General features: G+C 38.9%; 2 protein-coding genes across 2 annotated transcripts; one reads left to right on the plus strand and one right to left on the minus strand.

Moving 5' to 3' along the window:
* Nucleotides 1–4,204: 4,204 nt before the first annotated feature.
* LOC131327610 (uncharacterized) lies at nucleotides 4,205–5,247 on the minus strand. Its single transcript, XM_058360759.1, has 2 exons — nucleotides 4,757–5,247; nucleotides 4,205–4,637 (listed from the first exon to the last, which is right to left on the minus strand). Exons 1-2 carry the CDS (start codon nucleotides 5,245–5,247, stop codon nucleotides 4,205–4,207), a joined length of 924 nt encoding a protein of 307 aa, XP_058216742.1.
* Nucleotides 5,248–15,603: 10,356 nt separating this feature from the next.
* On the plus strand, nucleotides 15,604–15,933 carry LOC131327611 (auxin-induced protein 15A-like). The gene has a single exon (XM_058360760.1). The coding sequence runs from the start codon at nucleotides 15,604–15,606 to the stop codon at nucleotides 15,931–15,933; it is 330 nt and encodes a 109-aa protein (XP_058216743.1).
* The last annotated feature ends 9,131 nt before the right edge of the window (nucleotides 15,934–25,064 follow it).

The following is a 25,064-nucleotide window of genomic DNA, read 5'->3' on the forward strand; positions in this document are numbered from 1 at the left end:
GTAGTGGGGTGAATTATAATTAGTGAAATAAGAAATAGAATCCTGGTGGGATTAAGTTTTCTTATTTACACTGGGAGCCCAGACTTATTACTCCTTAGGTCCCTATCGTAGCCCTATATATACACGTTATGCTCTCTAGGTCAGTATGAATGTTTTTCTATTATTCAGTAAATAGAGGCAGGCTTAGAGAGAGCAAATAGATCACGAAAGAGTCCACACTTGGTTCGTGTTCTAGACGTGCAGGGAATACGATAGAAGATCGTAAGGTACGGTCGAGCAGTATTCGTGGTTTATAGCAAGACGTGCTATAACGAGTTCAACCAGCGTTTGTGTCGCAGGGAGTTGAGGTAGAACCCTAATTCCACTTTATAGGGTTTTACAATTTTTGTTGTCTAATCTGTACGCGTCATTACTGGGTCTTGGGGATTCGGTTTCCCAACACCCTTAACATGCATTTAACTGTAGTGAAGTGAGCCACAGTAGGAGCAGTCAAGAGTTGACAAGCGTGATTGACAGTATAAGTGTAACAATCCGACCCTGAGTAACGTAATAAACGTACGATTAATCCTGCTCTTATGTTCGATAATATAGTTACTACTTGATTATGCTTCAAAATTTAAAAAGGGTGCCCATCTGCTTGATTAATATAGTCGGGACCCTGTAGGGGCATTTTTATCCATAAAATATGCGATTATCAAATTATGAAATGCATAGTGTCATTGTGTTGCCCTCAACGTTTTGAGTCGATAGGGTCCTTCAGAACCAATTCTGATGATTTAGTAAGAAGCGAAAAATTCAGAATATTATAGGGTATTGCATGTTGTGCCTTGTTGGGCAATTTATCACTCTTAAATCATGAATTAGGGTCCAACTTCTTGAGACTTAAAGTATACTTGTAGCTTGTTCTTTTGCCGCTGGAATCGTTCAAAAATGTTGAGAATTCAATTCATAATGAATTTTCGAAATCTGCTCTGCATTCTGAAAATCTGTTGTTGAACTGATTTGTAAGGTTTTGGTATCTGTCTATATCTTCATCCTTATATTTCGAATTTGATTCAAGTTCCTTCATGAGATATAAACTAGACTCGAAGATTGATCTTTGGGCGTTGGAATCACTCAAAAATATTGCAGATTCAATTAATAGCATATATTTGAAAACTGCTTTGCATCCTGATGGTCTGCTGTTTGACAGATTCATATAGCCTTAGAATTCATTTGGTTTTTCATCCTTTGAGTCAGAATTTGATCTCAGTTCCTTCATGATTTTTGAAGTACATCCTCTTGCGAAACTTTTGACACTTAAACTGCTCAAAAATGTTAAAAGCTCGATTGATTGTGGTTTTTGGAAGTTCCACTGTTCTCAGATGTTTCCAAGTCAAGCTCAGCCACTTGTTTAGCTTTCTTCGATAAATCTATTTGGGACTCGTAGTTCCGCTTATTTTCTGGGAACTTATGGTTATCTATCATTGAGAACTAGTTTTGCCCTTTTTGGATCTCGAATGATTTAGTTATGATTTTTTACATTAGGAGGTGTCGGTTTGGGACATTGATTGATCTTGGGACCAAATCTCAAGCTATTGTGCCATCTTCCCCATCAAACGATTAACTCTTGGTTGTTATGTGGCTTGATCAATACCTATTTTCACCATACGTCAATTGGCCGAATGTTCCATGATCGAAAGAGCCCTTGTTTTCAAAATCTCGACTTGTAAGTGGGCAGTCAGGTTTGATAGGAATAATTAGGTCATAGTTAGAGCTTATGAATACTAGTATGGCTTGTTAATGATTGTTCATACCTTGGTATAATAGGGATTGAATTGGAGCCGTGAAGCTACCCGCTGCTAGCCATCACTTGTTATATTCTAGCAACCACTGTGAGTATATAAATGCCTTAATTACCTTATTCTTGTCTTGTAAACTGTCATCTTATGACAGTTTTAAAAGTATGATAAAGCTTGAATTAGTGTTGTTCAATATTAGCTTTGACTCTTTATGAAATCCATGGAAAAATGGCATCTTTTGACACTACTACTATCGAAATGGTATATGGATACGGCGTCCAGTCCTCAACAGATGATAAAGGAATTGTGGGTACAAGGAGATATAAGGTGATGTTGGAACGAGGTTTTGATGACGAGTGGATGAACTTGGAAGAGGTGATCAATCTTTTCCGCTCTAGTTTCTTCAGTAATTGTTCAAATTGATGCACTGAAATTCAACAAATGATACAAAATACCATACAACAAATAAATTTTAAAGAAAAGAAAAATTATAGATGGAATGGAGTTTTTTTCTTCTTCTTGACGAAATTAGGTACATCGTCCCCAGAAGACATCTAGAAGTTTAGGTACATTCCAGGAAAGAAAACAAAACGCAGTAAACTAATACAACAGTCATGGATTAACAAACAACCACAAACCACAACAAAGCGCGCAAAAAAGCTTCAGTTGGAATCAAGCCACATAAGTGCCTTCAAAAAGGCTCAGAGATGAAGTGCTGAAGAGCATATCTAGCCAGATGATGTTCCCTGCAAAAAGTTGAGAGTGCGGCTCCGCATAATTAATTCGCTGGACGAGAGCTTGGATGTTCCTTCCCTATCAGCTGCAAAATAAATTTAAATGAGAGAGAGAGAGAGAGAGAGAGAGAGAGAGAGAGAGATTGTCATTTTTCACCAAAAGTGATGCAATTTGGTGAATTGTGAGATCGACTCATCTTTCTTCTTTTTTTTTCTCATCCTTTTCACCATTTCTCATCTCCTTTAACAATCCAAATAAGTTACAAGATTTTCCTTTGTTTTCTTGTCTCATCCTTTCTCATCATTCACAGGAGCTGTAAAAGCAATGAGTAATAGCCAAGTGCTGATAAAAAAAGAAAAAGAGAGATGGTTCGAAGCTTTGTGCGTAGAGAAGAGTTGTAGCAAGAACTAGAAAGCTGAAACTCGAACATTAACTCAAGACTTCCAGGTGCCATTATTGTTTAAATGGACCAGCCAATGCAGCAATAAATAACGGGCTCCATCCATCGGCATAGTCGTAAGTTTAGCTCCTTTTAAGAGAACAAATATTTTAGACTCTTGTGATCGGAAAATACTTTAAACCTCTCACAGTAAAGGTAATGACGCCAACTTTTCAACGCAAAGACGACTGCTGCAAGTTCTAAGTCATGGGTAGGGTAGTTCCGCTCGTGAGTTTTCAATTGCCGTGATCCATACGCCACCACTCGCCCCAATTGCATCAATACGCATCCCAACCCCTCTTTTGAAGTATCACAATACACGAAATAACCAACCCCTCGGCCGTTCGGGCACAATCAAAACCAGTGCAGTAGTCAATCTCTTCTTCAATTCCTCAAAGGTATTCTCACACGCGTCACTCCAAACAAATCGAGTGCCCTTACGAGTCAATCTAGTCATCAAAGCCGCTAGGCGAGAGAAGTCAAGCACAAAACGACGATAATACCCGGCCAAGCCCAAGAAACTACGAATCTCGAATACATTCTTCGGTCGTTGCCAATTCATTATGGACTCAATCTTTCCCAGATCAACGGACACCACATCCTTCGACACAACATGACTCAAAAACTTGACTTCGGACAACCAAAATTCGCACTTGCTAAGTTTGGCATACAAACGGTATTCTCTAAAGAGTTCAAGGACGATAGAAAGATGAGATTGATGTTCCTCCTCCGAAGATGAGTAGATAAAGATATCATCCACAAAACAACCACGAAACGATCAAGATAGGCATGAAAGATGCGGTTCATTAAATCCATGAAAGTTGTCGGTGCGTTCGTCAATCCAAAGGGCATAACAACAAACTCATAGTGGCCATAACGAGTACGAAAAACGGTTTTTGGAATGTCTTTCCTCCGAATTCTCAATTGGTGATAACCGTACCTCAAATCAATCTTAGAGAAACAAGTTGCGCCTCGAAGTTGGTCAAATAAATCGTCGATTCTAGGCATTGGATACTTATTCTTAACGGTGACATAGTTCAACTTACGATAGTTGATACATAGATGAAGCGATCCATCCTTCTTTTGAGCAAACGAGGTCGGTGCTCCCTACGGTAATGTACTCGGACGGATAGACCCCAAACTCTCAAGTTCTTGCAACTGAGTCTTCAATTCTCTCAACTTGGTGGGCGCGAAGCGATATGGAGGTACGGAAGTAGGAGCAGTACCAGGAAGCAGATCAATAGAAAATTCAATCTCTCTCGGGTGGCAAACCGGGTAACTCCTTCAGAAACACGTCTGGAAAGTCACAAACAACAAGAGGTAACTCCCCACGCGCGGATACATCCTCATCTAAGGCCAAACTCGCTAATAAGGCATATATTGACTCGTGCTCATGAGACCCACACAGATACAGTTCTAACGATTCCCGACACTCCCCAAAGAATTTGAAACAAGCACTCCCAGGTGGACAAATGCGGACTCGATGCTTGAAGCAATCTATGGTACCGTGAAACGTAGACAACCAATCCATTCCTAATATAAGATTGAAACCCGACATATTCAACACAATGAAGTTAAAGGTAAAACTACGATCTTGAATAATAAGCTCACAATCCCAGCAAATACGGTCTAATGGTGATCTACCCCTTATGGGTGTCTCAACGAACAACGAAGGATTGATACTTTCGATTTCCAATTCCAAAGCACAAGCAAAAGATGCAGCAATGAATGAATGCGATGCTCCAGAATCAAATAACACTTTAGCAAATGAGTTAAATAAGAGAAATGTACCCCTCACAACCGAAATCTCCGAGGTCTGAGAAGTAACAGGAGGTGGTGGAGGTGGAATGGCAGAAGTGATAGCAAAAGCTCTTCCCTGAGTGGTATGACTCTGAATGTGTCCACCCCAATGATCAGAACCCTAAGCAGGCTTAAACGAACTCGCTCCCCTCTCAACCTAAGATCCCTGAGCTGACGTGGTTTGACGGAGTGAGGCTGCTGCTGCCTCTGATTACCCCAAAATGATTGCCGACTAGAACTCTGACCACCCCTCGGCTGTTGCACTAAACCAGACTCGCTACGAGCCCTGTCCCCATGCAGACAATTCCTTGCAAAATGACCGGTCTTCCTGCAAGTAAAGTATGTACCCAAAAGCCGCGGACACTGAGGGCGAATATGTCCTGCTTGACCACACTCGTGACATACGATTGGAGGCCTATTAGAAACTCCCTGAGTCCTAAATGACGAAGAAGATGGAGACCTAAAGTTTAACGGACCCTGCGAAGTCAACATTTGATCTCTTTGTCTCTTCCTCCCCTAACTACCGAAACTTCCCAAAGAAGAACTCATAACCCCCACCGGTTGTCTCAGTTTTCAAGCCTTAGGATTTCTTGGCGCCTCCTTAGGTATCTCGATGCTCCTTGCAAACTCAATGACATCGGCAAACCTCCCCTTGCATTGTGCCACTACCAACCTCTTCATGGTATCATGCAAACCCTTCTCAAATTGCCTACACTTTCTTTCCTTAGTAGCCACCAATTCTGGCGCAAAACGGGACAAAGATTGAAATTTCAATGCATACTCTGACACTGTCATATCCCCTTGCTCCAGCTTCTCAAACTCGTCCCTCAATTGATCACGACTCGTCTCTGGAAAATATTGCTCCTCAAAGAGTACTTCAAATTCGGCCCAAGTCAAGTTCTCCACATCTGGATCATTTGCTTGAGCCGCGGTCCTTGCCGCTCTTCTTGCATCCTTTCTCAATTCTAACATAGACTTCCACCACTCATTCGCCTCTCCGGTCAGTTGAACGACCACGATATTGACTCACAAGTCATCATCCGTGATCTTAAGAGCTCTGAAGAGTTTTCGGATTTGAGCCAGCCAATGATCGGCCACAAAAGGGTCACTGCTCGACCCATCGAATATTGGTGGATTCCTATGATTAAACTCCCTCAGTGCTGACAACGCATGACTATATGCGCTTTCGCTAGAAGTTGGGTTTAAAGATTTGCAGCCGCAAGAGACACCAAGAAATCCCTAGCAAAAGGGTTCTGAACAACTGAGACATCCTCTCCCCAACCGTGTCTGGTCCATTCCCCCGGATTTCCATTCGGATTCTCCCCATGATGACGAACCTCATCCTCGACTAGCGCCCCTCGGCCATGGCCACGACCACCCCTACTTTCGGTCTCACCTGCTCTAGCACACATTCTTGGAGGCATCTTACTACAAGTTATAAGAAAAGGGAATTCATCAATAACAACATCATTTCATGAGGTCAAAGCCCCCAACTATCCCAACACGGGTCAAAACAACTCTACGCTACTCTACTATATTGAAATGCAATGCCACATAAGCCAAGTAACGTCAATTCGCACAAGCACACATACGTTATGCAAAAGGCGTGACACTTTGAACCCATGAGACTAGAAGTCTCCCCACGGTCTCAAAGTATTGAAACCTAGACGCTTTGACACCAATTTATCACGCCCTCAATTTTTAACATAAATAAATAATCATTTTCAATAAATGATCCTCGCATATCATAGATATTACCCTAAAGAGTTGCCATCTGTTTAACTTCACAAACAAGTTCCCAAATTTATAGAATTACAATATTGGCATTATGGCCCAAATCAACTTAGCTACAAGTACGGACATGTTTAGAATATTACAAACACTTAGTCAAAAATTTTTTTTTGAATAAATAGTTACAAATCCATCTTTATCAAAAAAAAGAAAGAAGAAGTCAATTACAAAGATGATTAAAGTAACTAATGAAGTTAGCTTCCAAAATGTCTTTCACTTCCAAGCACACAAAGCATGCAAGATACTGTCCAGCATTTAAACCTGAAAAGAAAGATTAGGTTGAGCTACACTAGCCCAGTAGGAAAGTCTTTACCAATTCTATGTGCAAATGTGATGATAAGTGCAAAGGAAAGAAGACAAGGAATCATAGCTCAATGGATGGATAGCATTTAACTAATAGGTAAGCCAACATTTACTACGATCATTCTAAGACATGCCATTATCGCAATTAGACACAAAGTTCACAAGACACATGTGACGTCCCACTTTTTCAGTAAAAAAAAAAAGATAATATTTTTGACGTGAATAATTAAATCTTTCATTTTTCTATTTCAAACTTCTTTCTAATAAAAAAACTAAACTCGAATAATTTATAATTTATGTCAATGTGGAGCTACGCGTATTCTATATCATTTGGGCCACTTATTTTTATTTGGGTCGGACTTAATCTTAAAATTCCGGATGGGCCTTGTAGCGAGAGTATATTTTATAGGATGTAGCTTTCTTTTATTCTTATACATATTGAGAACTAGGGTATATTATTTCAACTTTAAGAGAGACCTAGCGTTTATACATCAGAATCAGAGAGAGACGAGAGAGAAGGGACTGAAGTGTAGAGCATTGCGGCGGATTCGAATAGCATTTCAATACCTTGGGTCAGTATACTCTTTATTCTTAAACATTATTATTTTTATTGTTATTGATGCTCGATGTACGGCCTTCTATAGTAATAATTTATGTGGGTTTTTGTTCGGCTGCACGCCGAGAGGAACGGGTGGCAGTGGTGTATGTATATATGATTTGCTCGTGGGTTTAGTTAGTGATCATGATTCTGATGACTTAGTAATTCTAGGTTTAGGCTTTAGCAATTCTAGTACTTAGTTAATGCTAGTATAGGTTTGGAGTATTATATTTAGTAGTTCGGCATCATGTGATTAATTATGATTTTGTATACTTCTATCCAGATTAGGCGCTGTTACAATTGCATAGCAATCGTGATATCATTTTTTGGATCCGAGGTGAGTGGTTAAGTATCTGATCCTTTCTTTTGGAATTCTCTTGAGCCAATCTATTCTTGACAATTCGTTATTCATTGTGATCCAATGATTATTAGGCCCCGTTCCAGAAACCTTCTTAAAAATAAGCAGCTTATTTCACATTTTCAAACTCAAAAATAATATAAATGAAAAATAATTTTTCAATTTTTTTTGCATCGTATAAAAGATCTCAATGAGATGTTTCAAACAAGATCCATATTGCATATTTTTAGATTTCAACAAGCCCATAATTTTTGAGCTTGAAATTGCCTTCTTAAAAAATAAGGGGTTTTTTTCTATTCTGGAACGGGGCCTTATTCTTTTTCGTTGCTCTCATAATTATTGACAATTGACGTACCCTTTGGCATACAAGGTTAATTGAGAATATTTGTGATTGATCGATTGCCCTTACTTTAACTGTTGTCGATTCGTTGACTCCATAATATTATTGTGACTCTGCAACGGCACGTAGAATAATCCTGGTGTAGGTGCCTCCAGCTCGCCGTTGATCTATTTGTGTTTGGGACCCTGGACTATGTTTATATTTATTAAAATCCAAGGAAAAGACCCGTGAGATATCGTGGTGACTTTGGCCGCTAGGGAAAAGACTTGTGAAATACCCTATGACTCTAGTGCTCAACGGATAGGGAAAAGACTTATGAAATAGCCTGTGACCCTATTCCGAATCGGCTTAGGGAAAAGGTCCCAAGCGCCATCCTGTGGTGACTCTAAATACGGTGTTGGATCCAACGGGCGAAGCCCTGAGAAAATATTTGGCATTTGGTAATGGTAATTGGAAATTGGTAATTATGGTTCCCACTCCGGTTTATACTTCCGTTTTCGTTGTTCGTCGTTCGGATATTTTTGGACTCATTGTTTGGTATAATTATTGTGGCGATTCGATTATTGTTGTTGCTATTCATTAATCCGTTATTCATCTTGTGGACACTATTTGTTGAGCTGTTGATCCCTTTGATCAATATTCAGTTTGTTGATAATATTCGTTGGACCATCGACCTTCATTATTTGAAACCATTACTTAATTTGGAGCCCACAATAATCTTTTGTTGAAAGTATGCCACGTTGTATTCTTTACCCTACCATGTTTAACTACTCACTGAGCCCGTCAGCTGACGGATTTATTCCACATTATTTTTCAAGTTAGTTCATGGAGCATTATAGTGGACTCTGCGGCGTCGTCGGGACCTTCTGTTTAAACCTCTAGGACGTCTGCATTTTTATTTCTTTTCTATTGTCAAAAAGCTTCCGCACTTTTATTTATTAGATTCCGCACTTTTATTAATTGGCAGTTCATTGTCGAGTTTGGAGTTAGAGAATATGAGATGTTTTAACAAAAATACTAGTTTTGAGTTTGCACATTTTGCTTTAATAAAATATCCAGTCTTTCTCTTATTAGTTGGAATTGTAAAAAATATTTTTAATTAGGTTTCGTGTCCCATGATTGCTTCATGGTGCACGGCCAGTCATGCTCCCGGATTTGGGACGTGACAACACATGCAACTCTAATGGTTTTGACACAACTCATCTTCACGAACCTCCACTATCTGTATTTCCACCCCTTGCGTTATAGTATAACACCTCGAGGGTTACCGTATTGCCACCCCTTGCGTTACAGTGAACCCTAACAACTCAGATCACCGTATTACCACCCCTTGTGTTACGAGACCCGCTTGAGTCCCTGTATTACCACCCTTGCATTACGAGACCTCCTATCCTAACTTCCGACCCAAACAACGACTTTTGCTTCGTTCGCTCCGATATTATGGAATAACGCCCCAAGCGTAGGGCTTAATACGTCAGTTGAAGCATAATAATCCGGAAGACCGGGATCGTACCCAAGGGAATAATTATATGGCTTGGTCGGATTTGTAGATGCAAGTAACGGTTTTCGGCCTTTAGACAACCAACTTTGTTTTACTTTAAACGGTGGAAATAAAATGCTAAATTAAAAATGAATTAACTAGAGAAAAGATAGGCTAGGTCTAAGAATTATTAACACCCAAGACTCGAGCAAAATCACACTCTTCACCCAATTACACAATTTAAGATACTTGATTATAGTTCTCAAATCGGAAGATAAAATGATTTGAGAACCAAGCTAGCTCTAGAATTCATTTGGCAAATACCTTGAGCGACAGAGCTCTAAGCATCATGTGTGGTGGGTAGGCGATGCTCCCACCAACACATGATCAAAGAGGTTAACACCTCGGTAATTTGTCAAACAAACCCGAACCCCACATCAATTTTCAAATCAAAGTTTAAAGCTTTATTGGGTGCAAAATGCAATTTTCGCCCGAGCCATGAGAAGCTAATTATCCCATGACCTAACCCTTGAAACTACTCGCACATATCTAGAAAGATAGGAGCAAGCAAAAATCTAGCTAACATAATGAAATAACAAGACTTGAAATAAACTAGAGATTATGATAGATCGGGAGTAAAGAAACAACTTTAATTAAGGCAACAATAACAAAAACTAACAACTAAGGGCAGAAATTAAAATATTTAAAATTGAAAAATGAAGAACAATCAAGAACAATTTGAATTGCAAAGAAATCTAATCTAGATCTAGAAATTGTACTACTTGAATCTATTCTACTTATTTTTGTACAAAAATGACATAAGCTTTTATACTCCGGAAATCCACGCCTGGAATATTCCGCGAGATGCTCTAAAGATTCACCCCTAAGGCCCTCGGCATCGATGGCAACGGCCTTAAAGTGCTCTATTAAGGGGCTTGGCATCGATGTAACACAATACATCTCATCGATGCCGAGATGGTTAAGGGACTGGACCTCTAAGGGGCTCGGCATCGATGGACCTTTTCCCTTGACATCGATGCCGAGCTCAACAGCTCGATGCTTGGCCGTCATCCTCTGCCTTGGCTGCCTGCCTCTTGCTCGGGCAATTCTGCTTCTGCTCGGGCAATCCAGCTTCTGCTCGGGCAATCCAGCTTTTGCCTTGGCCATCGGGTCATTTTCAGGCCATGACATGCCTTAAGCCTCGAAAACTCCCCTGTTTGGCGATTCACCTGCAAAACAGAACTAGAATACTCTACAAGCAAACAACGTTAACAATAACTAATTAGTACTTAAATTAAACTAAAACTAAACACTAGCGCACCCTACATTACATTCTCGGGTGCTCATCAGCTTTCTTATTCAATATGCAAGTTAAGACTCCACATGATCATATTCATACATGAAGCAACATACATTATGCCAACAATGTTACCAATATGCCACATATATTCTCAAATAGCTAACCAATAAACAAGACGCATATTAACACAGCTTTAACTAAGTAATTCCCTATTGGTTCTTCATTAACGGAAGGCCAACGAAGCAAGGGTAACATCTATTAATCATAAAAGGTCGACCAAACATGCTTGAGATAGGTTAGGAGGTGTCAAAGAGAAACTAGAAGTATCCGAGGTTCAAAACAATTGACGAGGGGATCAGCAAAGTTCAAACTATTTTCTGAGCACATGGTACCGATATCACAAAACATAGGTATCGGTACCAAACCACTCTAGAGAGCAATCAGGAATCAAGGTACTGGTACCTCAAAAAGTACGTATCGGTACTAAGGTATTGATACCTCAAAAAGTTGATACCGATACCGGTGCATTATAGCAGACGATTTGCAGATTTTTGACAGATTTTGACATGGCTAAAAACTACGGCCAAGAACCAACTTTTTATACCAAATCAACACATATACACATAAAAGTGACTAAGAAATCCCTATCTCGCAACAATGACCAAGATTCAAACGATTTGGTCAAGCCCTAGCCTCCACAAATCCCGAAATCGACGAAAGCTTCCCTCCAAGCTTGACCCACGAAATTTCGAGCTCAAGCACATGATTGGAAGGCCAAAGGGAGGTTAATTCTTGAAGTTCTTGAGGTCTTGGAGGAGTTTTGAGTGAGAGGAGGACAGAGAGAGAGAGAGAGAGAGAGAGAGAGAGAGAGAGAGAGAGAGAGAGAGAGGGACGGCGTGAAAGAGAGATAGAGATGAGAGGAAAAATGATTTCCTACACACACACACACCACTATATATACTCCTATGTCTTTATATCACACCCACACTCCCTCAAGTTTCCATTCTTTCACTTCAATCCTCAATCTAATTATCCACCAAATAAACCATTTTTTCTCGACTAGCTATTTAATAAATATTTCAATAATTAAAATTATCCGAGTCTCTACAACGTGAAACCTAATATAGTATTTATAAATTCTCTGATACTCTAAGAGAAAAAAAAGCAAAAAGATTGGTTGGTGACCAAGATACTGGAAAACTAGGTAGTGCACGCATACCTTGTGAATCATAATTTATATGCCCCTAGTATTTCTTTGTTGGGTTTATGGAGTAGTAATTTTTCTTGTTGGGTTTAAAAAAAAAAAGGAAGTCTTTTTCGTTGCCCTGTGGTGGGGGTTGCCCATGCCAATTGGGCTTGTGGGGGTTACCTGAGGCCGACTCTGTTCATGATTTGGTGTGGGTTAAAACCCTAACTCCCTCCTTCCTTTCAACTAGGATAGAATGGATTATAACTTTATTGGAAGGCTCAGTTTGGATTACAGGAATCTTGAGGAAGAATGTGAATGTGACAATATACTTCCATGATTCTGATGTTTGGAAGGAACAAGAATAGGAATGTACGTGATGCCACACTCTTAGAATTTTCATGTTTGGGAGAGACTGGAATAGGATTGTGATTCTTGACGACAGAGCCGACCAGGAATTACATTATCAGATTGAGTGGGAATCTGATCCATTTCTTACTCCATGGGAATATTAAGTTCCCGGCTCAATCAATTAAAAAAAATATTGACTTTGATAAATTTTCAAAATAATTGATTCTTGCATAAGATTACTGAATTAATCCAAACACTGGAATGAAATTACTTCAGGTATTATATGCTTAGAAATTTCATTTCTAGCAATCATATTCTTCCTATTCACACTCAATAAAATTCCTAAGAATTTGATTCCTAAAAATCACATTCCTATTCCTACTGAAGATACTAGTCATCCAAACTGAACATAAAAGAAAACTGCAATATATGGTGAAGTTAAAAGAAGTACCAGATTCAATGTTTCCCAACTGCCCACAATGTGAAGCCCTCCTATGCCACAATACTGTTACTTAATCTTCATAAGCAACCAAACAATGACTGCTAATCAGTATCATGATAAGGTCACCTCCATACTCCAATCTATCAAGACCACTTGAAACCCAACTTGGTGGATGCCAACCAAAACATACAATAATGATCCAAACCATTCATCTCACACAAACTAGACAGAAGAAGATTCTATCAAACAAACTAGCTTGACCGACAACCGAGATTTGTATTTATTCTGCAAAAGGAATGGCTAGTACATATTAAACTTAAATCAACTATTGCAATAAAACGCTATCCGTTCACGAGACTATTGATGCCCGATCAAGTCGGTTTCTTTCAAGAATCTTTTTTCAGCTATGTGTACGAGATGAACGATTTGGATGATCAATTAGTATTGCGGCCTCCGTTGGAAGCCACAAAGTCAAATTTGGAATGGTCTTGGAGAGTTGGGTTATTGTTGAGCGTGTCCCAATCATGCATGCCAGAACAAATAGTTAGAACTAGGGGTGGCAAATTGAACCCAGACCCATTAACAAACCCATACCCATCAACTAAAAAATAGACCCAACCCAACCCATTTATTAGTTGGGTAAGAATGGGTTCAAACCCAGCTAACCCATTATTAGTTGGGTCATAATTGGGCATTAATTGGGTCAACTTAAATGACCCAATAGGCAATGAAAATAACCTACCAAATTCCAACCATCACCCAAATTCCAACCTCCCCTCTCTCTCTCTCTGTCCCCACGCCCCCCCCCCCCCCCCTCTCTTTTTCCCCCCGCCCCCCGCTCTCTCTCTCTCTCTCTCTCTCTCTCTCTCTCCCCCCCCCCCCCCCTCAACCCCATGCAGGAGCGTGGCATTCTCTCTCTTTTATTCAATTGTTTTGTGCTAAATCACATACGTTCAAAAATATTTTAAATGATCCGAATTAAAAATTAATTATGACCGGTAACAATTATTTTGACCAGTCAAAATTGAAAGCACATCTCATCCATTAATTGCGCGAATGGACCCGTGAAATTGTGCTCCGCCGTGAATAAATTTCTCTCATGGTAGTCCCGCAAAGGGTTTGGATTAAAAAATTGACTTATTTTTTTGTCCTTTTTCAAATTTTTTTTTGTTTTGTGTCATATTTTTGTGACTTATTAATTTGTTTTGATGAGAGGAATCGGAAAAGTAAAAAAAAAATTGATCGAAACGTATAATTTTTTGAATAAAGAACAAAAAAAATCAATAAGACAAAAAAAATTACTTATTCTCGTCTTTTTGAAAAAATTTATGAGTTTCGATCATAATTTTTTTTTACTTTTCTAATTTTTCGATCATAATTTTTAGTATATATGTAATTGGGTTAATGGACGGGTTGGGTTTGCTTTAAAATAAATGGGTCGGGTTGGGTATGGGTAATTAGACTCATAATTAATGGGTCTAAATGGGTCAATGATCCATTAAAAACCCAACTCACTAACAACTTACCCAATTTGACCCAAACCCGCCCGTTTGCCACCCCTAGTTAGAACGTACCCCACCCAAAAAGTATCCTATGTTAGGTCATTTCAAAGGTTGGCAATGGAAATAACCTCACACCACAAAACTTCTTATGCTTAACATGCAAAGTGCTTGAATGTACATTCATGGTAAAAGGCTATTACTGATCATCTTCTTCTTGCAATTTTTGGTAGTTTCCATTTTCATGTTTTTGGAAATAAAAACCAATGAAAAGTTCAAAAACCTCTTTTCGATCATTGTTCCTTGAAATTGGTATTAACAGAAAATCATAATCTCAAAAATTGTTTTTCAGAGAAATCCTGTCAAACTATGTTTAAAGAAAAAACAAATAACAGAAAATGAGAATGATCCCATATTAAGGGAGGCGGGGACTGTGCTGTGTAGCTTCATGTTGCACAGCGTGCTGCCCAGCTGCTGGCGAGCCTTTCCGGCATCGGTATGATGATCGGAGACGTCCATCACGTAGAGCTCGTCGAGTACTACAAGTGTACCAAAAATAATATCGATCAAATATTGTTAAATGCCTCATCGGAATACATATAACTTGAAAAAAAATGAATCCTAATTGATACGAAACACTGGATCAAAACCACTAAATTCAATTTTTTCAAGTTATATGTGTTCCGATGAGGCACGTAACGATATTTGATCGAGTTGATTTTAGGTGCACATGTAGAACTGGACGAGCTCTACGCGGTGAACGTCTCCGATCGTTGGACCGATGTCGGCAAGGCCTCGCCGGCGGCTGCGCAGCACGAAGTTGCACAGTACAGTACCCAGTCCCATATATTAAGAGGGAAAAGAAAACAGTTTCGTACATGTGGTTTACTGGTTTCCCTTCTTTTCAAAAAATAGAAGACAAAAAACATGTGGTTTCCCATTAATGCTAATAGTTGTAGAGTACAAACAGCACAGATGGTACCAATGATCCCATGTGCAACCCTAGACAATCTCCCTCTTTGTTCACATGACATATCACTCGCGGAACAACAGCTCTTTTGTCACTCTCTCTATCTCCCAAAAGTCCAAATTAGCACACGTTGTCAAAGTTTTCGTCATGATTTAATTGGTGCGTGTATCTCGATCTCTGGCCTCTCCCAACATCTATATAAGGATGAAATTAATTCGGTTCTTTCGACTATGCTTCTCATCATCTCGATCACTTCCCAATTTCAAGAGTACCGTCTTGTGTTTAGTGATCAGAAACACTTGGATATGGGTAACAGTTGCAAAAGTGATCATGAGAAGGGGGGGAAAAGAGCTCCAAAGGGCCACTTTGTGGTTTATGCAGGAGAAGAGATGAGGAGATTTGTTGTTCCTATATCTTACTTGAAAGTTCCAATTTTCAAGCAACTCCTAGATGAGGCTGCAGAGGAGTATGGGTTTCAGCATAGCCAGGGAGGCATTGTTTTGCCTAATTGCCATGAATCTACCTTTCAACAGGCCTTGGATTTCATGGCCAAGTACTGATTCTAGCTAGTTAATTGAATTAATGAAACCAGAATACAACGGTTTCTTTTTTCTTTTTTTTCCTTCCTTTCATTTGTGTATCTTGTTAGGGCTAAAGAACAAATGTAGTTGAGGAATCCCAAGATATGGAGCAAATCCTGCAATTAATTTTTAGCAAATTTCCATGTAAGTTTGTGCAGGGTTGGAAAGAAGTATATATAATTATACAGTACTGTTGTTCACATGCATATTTTGTGTTGTATCTCAAGAGAAGTTGTAATGTCTCACCGTAGGTTCCTATTTCCTACTGGCATGAAAATGACATGCACTTTGCAGTATGTAATAGTCATGCATGCTCATATTTATTAATTGTTAATACATTCTACGTATTAATAAAATTTGGGCTTTTAATCACAAACTTTATTTTATTTTATTAAAAAAATTGGGTGAAAATTCGGATCATTACAAGAACTTTATTTTATTTGTTTGAGAGTAGAAGCAAAGTTATTTTTTTTTAAGTCGGGGGGCCTGGACAGGAACCCGATCCATTTGAACATCGGCGCACCAAATAATTTTATACGCTCTCCTCCGTGCACAATTCCAGGGCATCTACACTCGTTATATCAAATTGAGACTCAAATTTTAACTTAAATTCTGCAAGCCTATTTCTCCCGTTCCAAATAATTCTAACACTACACTCAACTACATACCCAAATACACACTCACACTCACAATAAGGGTAGGTCTCACACATACTGAGTGTGTAGTGTGTGCGGGCTTCACCCTTATTGTGAGTGAAAGTGTGTGATTGGGTATGTAGTTGGGTGTGGTGATAAAATGACTGTTCCAACTTTACAACAATGCAATTAATGAAGGTTTTACTCAAATTGGTGCTTGGATTTGGATTTGTTCATCGGAAATGAACATTATGCTCAAATTTAGGGGTGTTTTGGCTAAATAGCCATTTAGTTTTTTTTTTTGTCCTTATTTGATTTTTCTTTTACGCGCAGACCCAACTAAATTTATTCAGCAAATTAAATGGGCATCGCGGAAAATCATCTCAATCCGATATGTGTGTCGAGCTAATCTTTCCTTTTTTGAAAAATCGGAAAAAAAGGAACGATTGGGTTTTCCGATTTTTCAAAAATAGAAAGATTAGATCGAACACTCACACATATCGAATTGAGCTGATTTTTTTTGCGATGCCCACTCAATTTCTATTTTCTAAAATTATTAAACAACTTGGATCATCCGTGCAAGGCCCGAAGTGTCCCCACATTTTGTTGCAGTGGCCGGCCACTGCATTTTGGTGCGGTGCGTCGAGACTTTTATGTTGCATGTATTTGGATTGGCAGAAGGAACTAGGAATTCGGGTAATGGAGGCATAGTGCCATGTCAACGTGGGTGTAATCATGGAGGTCGAGGAGCGTGAGAGTGGGTTTGGTCTGATTTTGCAAAATGAAGAGAAATGGTGTCGAGGGTGATGAAACTGGCAATTAAGGCATTGAAGGTGAGTAGCTTGGGAGGAAGAGAAGAACGGTGCATGGTACTTGGCATGTGCTCGCTGCCTAGCACATTGATATGCATGCATATATTGGCGTGTTTAAGAGCACTATCTTGATTTGATGATGCCCTGTACATACTCTTTCTCGAAAAGGGCAACCGAACAAGGAAACTTGTGATCAGTAGCAATCAACAAAGAATTCAGACGTGGGCCCCTCTCCTCCTGAAAAATGTTCTCCCAAATTAGATCATTCGATGTACGGGATTACCGCGTTACATGGTACTTTAAATTTATTTTTTATCGCATATGTCTTTCGGTGTATAAAGTGAGACTAATGTTAGATTGCATCAAACATAGGACCGAAAAATATTAAACTATCTTTTTTATCATCTACCATTGTGTCCGTTCGATGAACGAGACAAGAAAAAAAACAAAACTATTTGTGCAGGCTCAATACTTTGTAGTGAGAACCATACAAACCTGTGGTGCAAAGATAAGTTGGATCACCACATAAAAATGTCAATAGAGCATTGGATTATTTTTTCTCAATTCTCCTAAAATATCTCTCTCTCTCTCCACATCTAATCCTACCGACCTTCTTTACTCCTCCAGCATGTACCCCCTCTCTCTCTCTCTCTTGATTCTTGAATAAGAAATTTTTCAAGTGTCACGTGGGTATCACGTGGTGCCTACTCAGTGCATCCAGGCCGTCCATTCGGTTTTGTACGGCTCAAATTTGGAGAGAAAAAAAGAGAGAGAAAGAGACAGAGGAGAGAGAGTGGTGGGGTGAGAGGAGAGAGAAGATTTCAATCTGGGACAGTCCAACACAATTTTGGACGGCCTGAATGGGCTGCTCGGGCGCTACGTGGATACGTGTACCCACCCGGCAACGAAAAATTTCTCTGAATGAAGGCCAAAAACACAACGCCCCACCGAACCCACAACAACAACCAACCACCCCACCCACCCCCCGTCCGAATCTAATACGGTTCCATCTTTGAAAAAAAAAAAAGCGTTGTTCCTGTGGACAGAAAAAAATTTCACTGAAAACGTTTTTCCCTGTTAAGTGTTATCCCATACATCAGACGGGCAAAACAATTCTAATACAAAAAATTCTCAATTGTGAAATGGAAAAAGAACCGCAAACAAAATATGCCCAACATTGTGGGCAAATTCTTGTAATTTTAAAATAGCGAAAGAGGATGGGAAAAAAAAATTGGAGGGAGAACAGAAAAAATAGATATTGCAAGAACTTAAGCTTGAAGAGCTTAATCAAATTTATAGGATGAAAACCAAAACAAAATACTCGCAACACCGTGATCAAATTCTCATAAACGTGTAGGTTACTTTGGAGATGGAAATCTACCTTTGAGCAATTGATATGCATGAGTGAATAAAACCTCGTAACAAATAGAGCGGTACTTGGTACCCAAAAATTCACGAACGAATTCTCATAACAAACAAAGCTGAACTTGCTGCTTAAAATTCCATGAACAAATTGAGCCGCTTGTAGCAGAGGACATAGACATGAATCAAGGAAACCATCATTGGGGGAAGAAGGGAAAATTTCATACAAGTACTTGATCTTTCATACAAATCACACATGGACACCTGACTTTAACGAAATATCACATAAACACCTGACGTGTTAAAGAAATCATCAATTAAACTCTTACCATCAATCTCCATCCAAAAACAAACGGAAAATATGTTTCTCTCTTCAATTTTGCTACCCATACTGACTATTTTACACAAATTCTGAGCAAGTACGGACATGTTTAGAATATTACAAACACTAGTCAAAAGAAATTTTTTGAATAAATTGTTACAAATCCATTTTTATCAAAAAAAAAAAGTCAATTACAAAGATAATTAAATAACTAATGAAGTTAGCGTCCAAAAAGTCTTTCACTTCCAAGCACACAAAGCATGCAAGATACTGTCCAGCATTTAAACCTGAAAAAAAAGATTACGTTGAGTTACACTAGCCCAGTAAGAAAATTTTTATCAATTCTATATGCAAATGTGATGATAAGTGCAAAGGAAAGAAGACAAGGAATCATTGCTCAATGAATGGATAGCATTTAACTCATAGGTAAGCCAACATTTACTACGATCATTCTAAGACATGTCATTATCGCAATTAGACACAAAGTTCACAAGACACATGCAACTCTAATGGTTTCGACACAACTCATCTTCACGAACCTTCACTATCTGTATTTCCACTCTTTGCGTTATAGTATAACACCTCGAGGGTTACCGTATTGCCACCCCTTGCGTTACATTGAACCCTAACAACTCGGATCACTGTATTACCACCCCTTGTGTTACAAGATCCGCTTGAGTCCCCGTATTACCATCCCTTGCGTTACAAGACCCCCTATCCTAACTTCCGACCCAAACAATGGCTTTCTTATTCAATATGCGGGTTAAGACTTCCCATGATCATATTCATAGATGAAGCAATATACATTATGCCAACAATGTTACCAATATGCCACATATATTCTCAAATAGCCAACCAATCAACAAGACACATATTAACACAGCTTTAACAAAATAATTCCCTATTGGTTCTTCATTAACGGAAGGCCAACGGAGCAAGGGTAACATCTATTAATCATAAAAGGTCGACCAAACATGCTTGAGATAGGTTAAGAGGTGTCAAAGAGATACTAGAAGTATCCGGGGTTCAAAACAATCGACGAGGGATCAACAAATTTCAAACTATTTTCTGAGCACAGGGTACGGATATCACAAAACATAGGTATCGGTACCAAACCACTCCAGAGAGCAATCAGGAATCAAGGTACCGGTACCTCAAAAAGTACGTATCGGTACTAAGGTATTGGTACCTCAAAAAATTGATACCAATACCAGTGCATTACAGCAGGCGATTTGCAGATTTTTGACAGAATTCGACAGGGCTAAAAACTATGGCTAAGAACCAACTTTTTACACCAAATCAACACATATTCACATAAAAGAGACTAAGAAATCCCTATCTCGCAATAATGGCCAAGATTCAAACGATTTGGTCGAGCCCTAGCCTCCACAAATCCCGAAATCGACGAAAGCTTCCCTCCAAACTTGACCCACGAAATTTCGAGCTCGAGCACGTGATTGGAAGGCCAAAGGGAGGTTAATTCTGGAAGTTCTTGAGGTGTCGGAGGAGTTTTGAGAGAGAGAGAGAGAGAGAGAGAGAGAGAGGGGGACTGCAGAGGAGTATGGGTTTCAGCATAGATGAGGCTGCAGAGGAGTATGGGTTTCAGCATCGCCAGGGAGGCATTGTTTTGCCTAATTGCCATGAATCTACCTTTCAACAGGCCTTGGATTTCATGGCCAAGTACTGATTCTAGCTAGTTAATTGAATTAATGAATGAAACTAGTGTACAACGGGTTTTTTTTTTCTTCTTCTCCCTTCATTTGTGTATCTAGCTAGTTTGGGCTAAAGAACAAATGTAGTTGAGGAATCCCAAGATATGGAGCAAATCCTGCAATTTTCAGCAATTTTCCATGTAATTTTGTGCAGGGTTGGAAAGAAGCATGTATAATAATACAGTACTGTTGTTCACATGCATATTTTGTGTTGTATCTCCAGAGAAGTTGTAAAGTCTCACCGTAGGTTCCCATTTCCTACTGGCATGAAAATGACATGCACTTTGCAGTACGTAAGTAGTCATGCATGCTCATATTTATCTCAAACTTTATTTTGTTTTAATTAAAAAATTGGGTGAAAATTCGGATCATTACAAAAACTTAATTTTATTTGTTCGAGAGTAGAAGCAAAGTTATTTTTTTTTAAGTCGGGGGGCCTGGACAGGAACCCGATCCATTTGAACATCGGCGCACCAAATAATTTTATACTCTCTCCTCTGTGCACAATTATATTCGTCAGGGCATCTACACTCGTTATATCAAATTGAGACTCAAATTTTAACTTAAATTTTGCAAGCCTATTTCTCCCATTCCAAATAATTCTAATACCACACCCAAATGCACATTCACACTCACAATGAGAATGGAGCTCGCATACACACTGGGTGTGTAGTGTATGTGAGGCTCCATTCTTATTGTGAGTGGGGGTGTGTGATTGGGTGCAGTGTAATTGGGTATGGTGGTAAAATGATTGTTACAGATTTACAACAATGCAATTAATGAAGGTTTTACTCAAATTGGTGCTTGGATTTGGATTTGTTCATTGGAAATGAACATTATGCTCAAATTAGGGGTGTTTTGGCTAAATAAGCCATTTAGTTTTTTTTTTTTTTGTCCTTATTTAATTTTTCTTTTACGCGCGGACCCAACTAAATTTATTCAGCAAATTAAGTGGGCATCACGGAAAATCATCTCAATCCGATATGTGTAGGTGCTCGAGCCAATCTTTCCTTTTTTGAAAAATCAGAAAAAAAAGAAACGACTGGATTTTCTGATTTTTCAAAAATGAAAAGATTGGATTGAACACTCACACATATCGAATTGAGCTGATTTTTTTGTGATGCCCACTCAATTTCTTTTTTTAAAAATTATTAAACAGTTCGGATCATCCGTACAGGGCCCAAAGTGGCCCCACATTTTAGTGTGGTGGCCGGCCACCGCATTTTGGTGCAGTGGGTCGTGACTTTTATGTTGCATGTATTTGGATTGGTAGAAGGAACTAGGAATTCGGGTGGGTTTAATGGAGGCATAAGGCCATGTCAACGTGGGTTCAATCATGGAGGTGGAGGAGTGTGAGAGTGGGTTTGGTCTGATTTTGCAAAATGAAGAGAAATGGTGTCGAGGGCGATGAAACTGGCAATTAAGGCATTGAAGGTGAGTAGATTGGGAGGGAGAGAAGACGGGTGCATGGTACGTGGCATGTGCTAGCAGCCTCTAGCACATTGATATGCATGCATATATTGGCGTGTTTAAGAGCGCTATGATGATTTGATGATGCCCTGTACATACTCTTTCTCTAAAAGGGCAACCGAACAAGGAAACTTGTGATCGGTAGCAATCAAATTGAAAACTATAATTTTCATGTTTGTTATCAAAATAAGTTTTCATAAAAAGCTTTTATTTGACACACGATTACTCATCGTCCTAAATCTTTTTGAATAAATATTTTTTGGAATCTAAATATATCTTTCAGGGTTTCTTAAAATGGGTTCTTTTTCGAAAAGCTTAAAAAATAAAAAAAAATTGAAAATAACTTTTAATAACGTAAATTAGTTATAAAAACAAATTATAAGAAATTTTATTAAAAGCTTAATAACGTCATTATATGATCTAACCAACATGACAAACCTCAATTTTTTTTTTATTTGGAAAAACAAAATTGTATTGTTTTAGTGTGAAATTCCTAAACACACAATTTCGAGGACGAAATTATTTCATGGGGAAAAAGTTGTAACGACCCGGATTTTTGACCCAATTTTAGTTTTTCGAATAAAAAGATTTGTTGGTATCCCAAATTTTATTAATTTATTAGAAGCTTGTAACTATATATGTGTATTTATATATCTATAAAATTGATTTAGTATCCAATCCCACAATTTATGGGATTATGCTTCCCTCATCTCTCCAACTCTCTCTCTCTCTCTCTCTCTCTCTCTCTCTCTCTCTCTCTCTCATGCCAAACCAACACCACCCCTATTCCCCAATTTTCGGCTGCACGCCTATCACTACTTCCACCACGTACAACACCTCTCCCTCTGTCAATGATAAGGGATAAGAATCCTCCTGCACAGCAAATTAGCAACTCTTTCCAAGTACTTGTAGATAAAGATAAGAATAGCTTTTCAAATGTATTTCTATCTTGTTACTAGTTATCCATAACCTCCTGTAGTTTATTTTCCTTTTTTTCATTATACAGATCAACTCCATATATATGTGAAAAAGTACTAATTAACTCAAGTCTTGAAGTCTTTATACCCTTCATAGCCCGCTCCCCTCACCCCAAAAATAACAACACACCAACACCCACACATTTCAAAAACCAGTAGATGAGAAAAAAAGAAGAGAGAAAGCTTCAAGCTTTCGTGGAGGTTTAGAGATAGAAAACTGGTGGGTTTCGGTTTCTCGCTAATCCGAGCACCCATTACGACTGCCCACCTTCTAGAACGACCCGGAGCACTTCCGAACGAATCATCAACCACCCGAAGTCAGCGCTGGCGTCCCATGCATTGCTCTGTCATCTTGTCCGATTTTTTCGAAACTGTTACCCGCTTTTTCAGCCGAAAGGCCTGAAACCGAGGTATTATAATCCTTCTCCTACCCCTCCCTAAGTATATTCAACCCTTGAATGATGAGTTTAACGAGTTGGAACGGAAGAAATCGGTTCATGGATCAAAACCCAGTGATCCGAAGTTTTACTCTATTTTTCGAATGAGCACTGTTCATGAACGTGGAAATCTTTAAAAAATGGTACTGAAATTGCAGCTAGTCCCTCATGCTTACGTTGATTCCAGAATTAACCCTAAACTATGTTTTGTCTCATGTTTACCCTACTTGTCACACTTTGGTGATTAAAAATCTTGAATCTGTGGTACGACTCATTTATCCTGGATAAATATTAATGAACAGAGATGTTTATTAAAGTTTTAAGCAACCTAAAAGGCATCGGCCTAATCATAATTAAAATATTATGTCTTTACTTACTTGCACAATATTATTTGATATGTACTTTTATTTCATTGAAATGTATCATGCTATAAATTGAGCTGTTATTGATTGTATCATGTTCAACGTGCTGGAATGGACTTAGGTTCACTGGGGTGGTTACGAGTAATGAATCATGTATAGGATGATAAGTAAATGGAAAATGGTAAAGTGTTGAGAGTGTGAGTACTGTGTGGATTGTGATTTGAGTCATGGCAATGGCAAGGGTAACCAATGGGGCCTTGTGTTGAAATGGGTTACCTGCGGGGCCCAGTGATGAGATATGTTGTGACGCTAACGTATGATACGTCATGGGAAGTTTTTCTTCGAGGAAGGGAATGGGTCTTATGAGACGGTTATAGTTAGTGAGACGTTAATGTATGATACGTCATGAGAAGTTTCTCTTTGAGGAAAGGATTGAGTCCCATAAGACGGTTATAGTTAGCGTGGGGGTAGTGGATGTCCGATCCTAAAGTATGATACGTCATGGGAGGACTCAATCATCATGTTATGGTCTTAAGTGAGAACATGCTAGGTACATAACTTATGTGCGCCCACCTAGGACCCTGGTACAGGATAAGCAAGAGGATGGGTGGACCCATAAGACGGTTGTAGTTAGTGGATATGAGAGGAAAGGATATCGTGGAGAGGATCCTTAGATTTCATGTAAGATGATGGATAGTAAAGAAAAAGACAATGTGCTATTATTCTGTACCTCTTGTGTATTATCAATTGTGATATTATTGTTATTATTGAATGCTAATTGTAGAGTAAGGGGAATTGGTAGGATTAGGATTATTCTACTAGGTGAATTATCACTCACGGATACGTTTGTATCCTGGTAAATCGGTTGATTCGGCGATCAATTTGCCAGATGGTCTAGGGTTCAATGGTGGAGCTGTTTGACACAAGAGGAATACCAAGAGCGGAGACCGAGTATGCTTGGGATTTGTATCAAGACTAAAGTTGCTCTAAAGATGTTTAAATAAATATTAGATTTATTTTT

The sequence above is a fragment of the Rhododendron vialii genome, chromosome 5a (assembly GCF_030253575.1).
Source record: "Rhododendron vialii isolate Sample 1 chromosome 5a, ASM3025357v1".
Classification (NCBI taxonomy): Eukaryota; Viridiplantae; Streptophyta; class Magnoliopsida; order Ericales; family Ericaceae; genus Rhododendron; species Rhododendron vialii.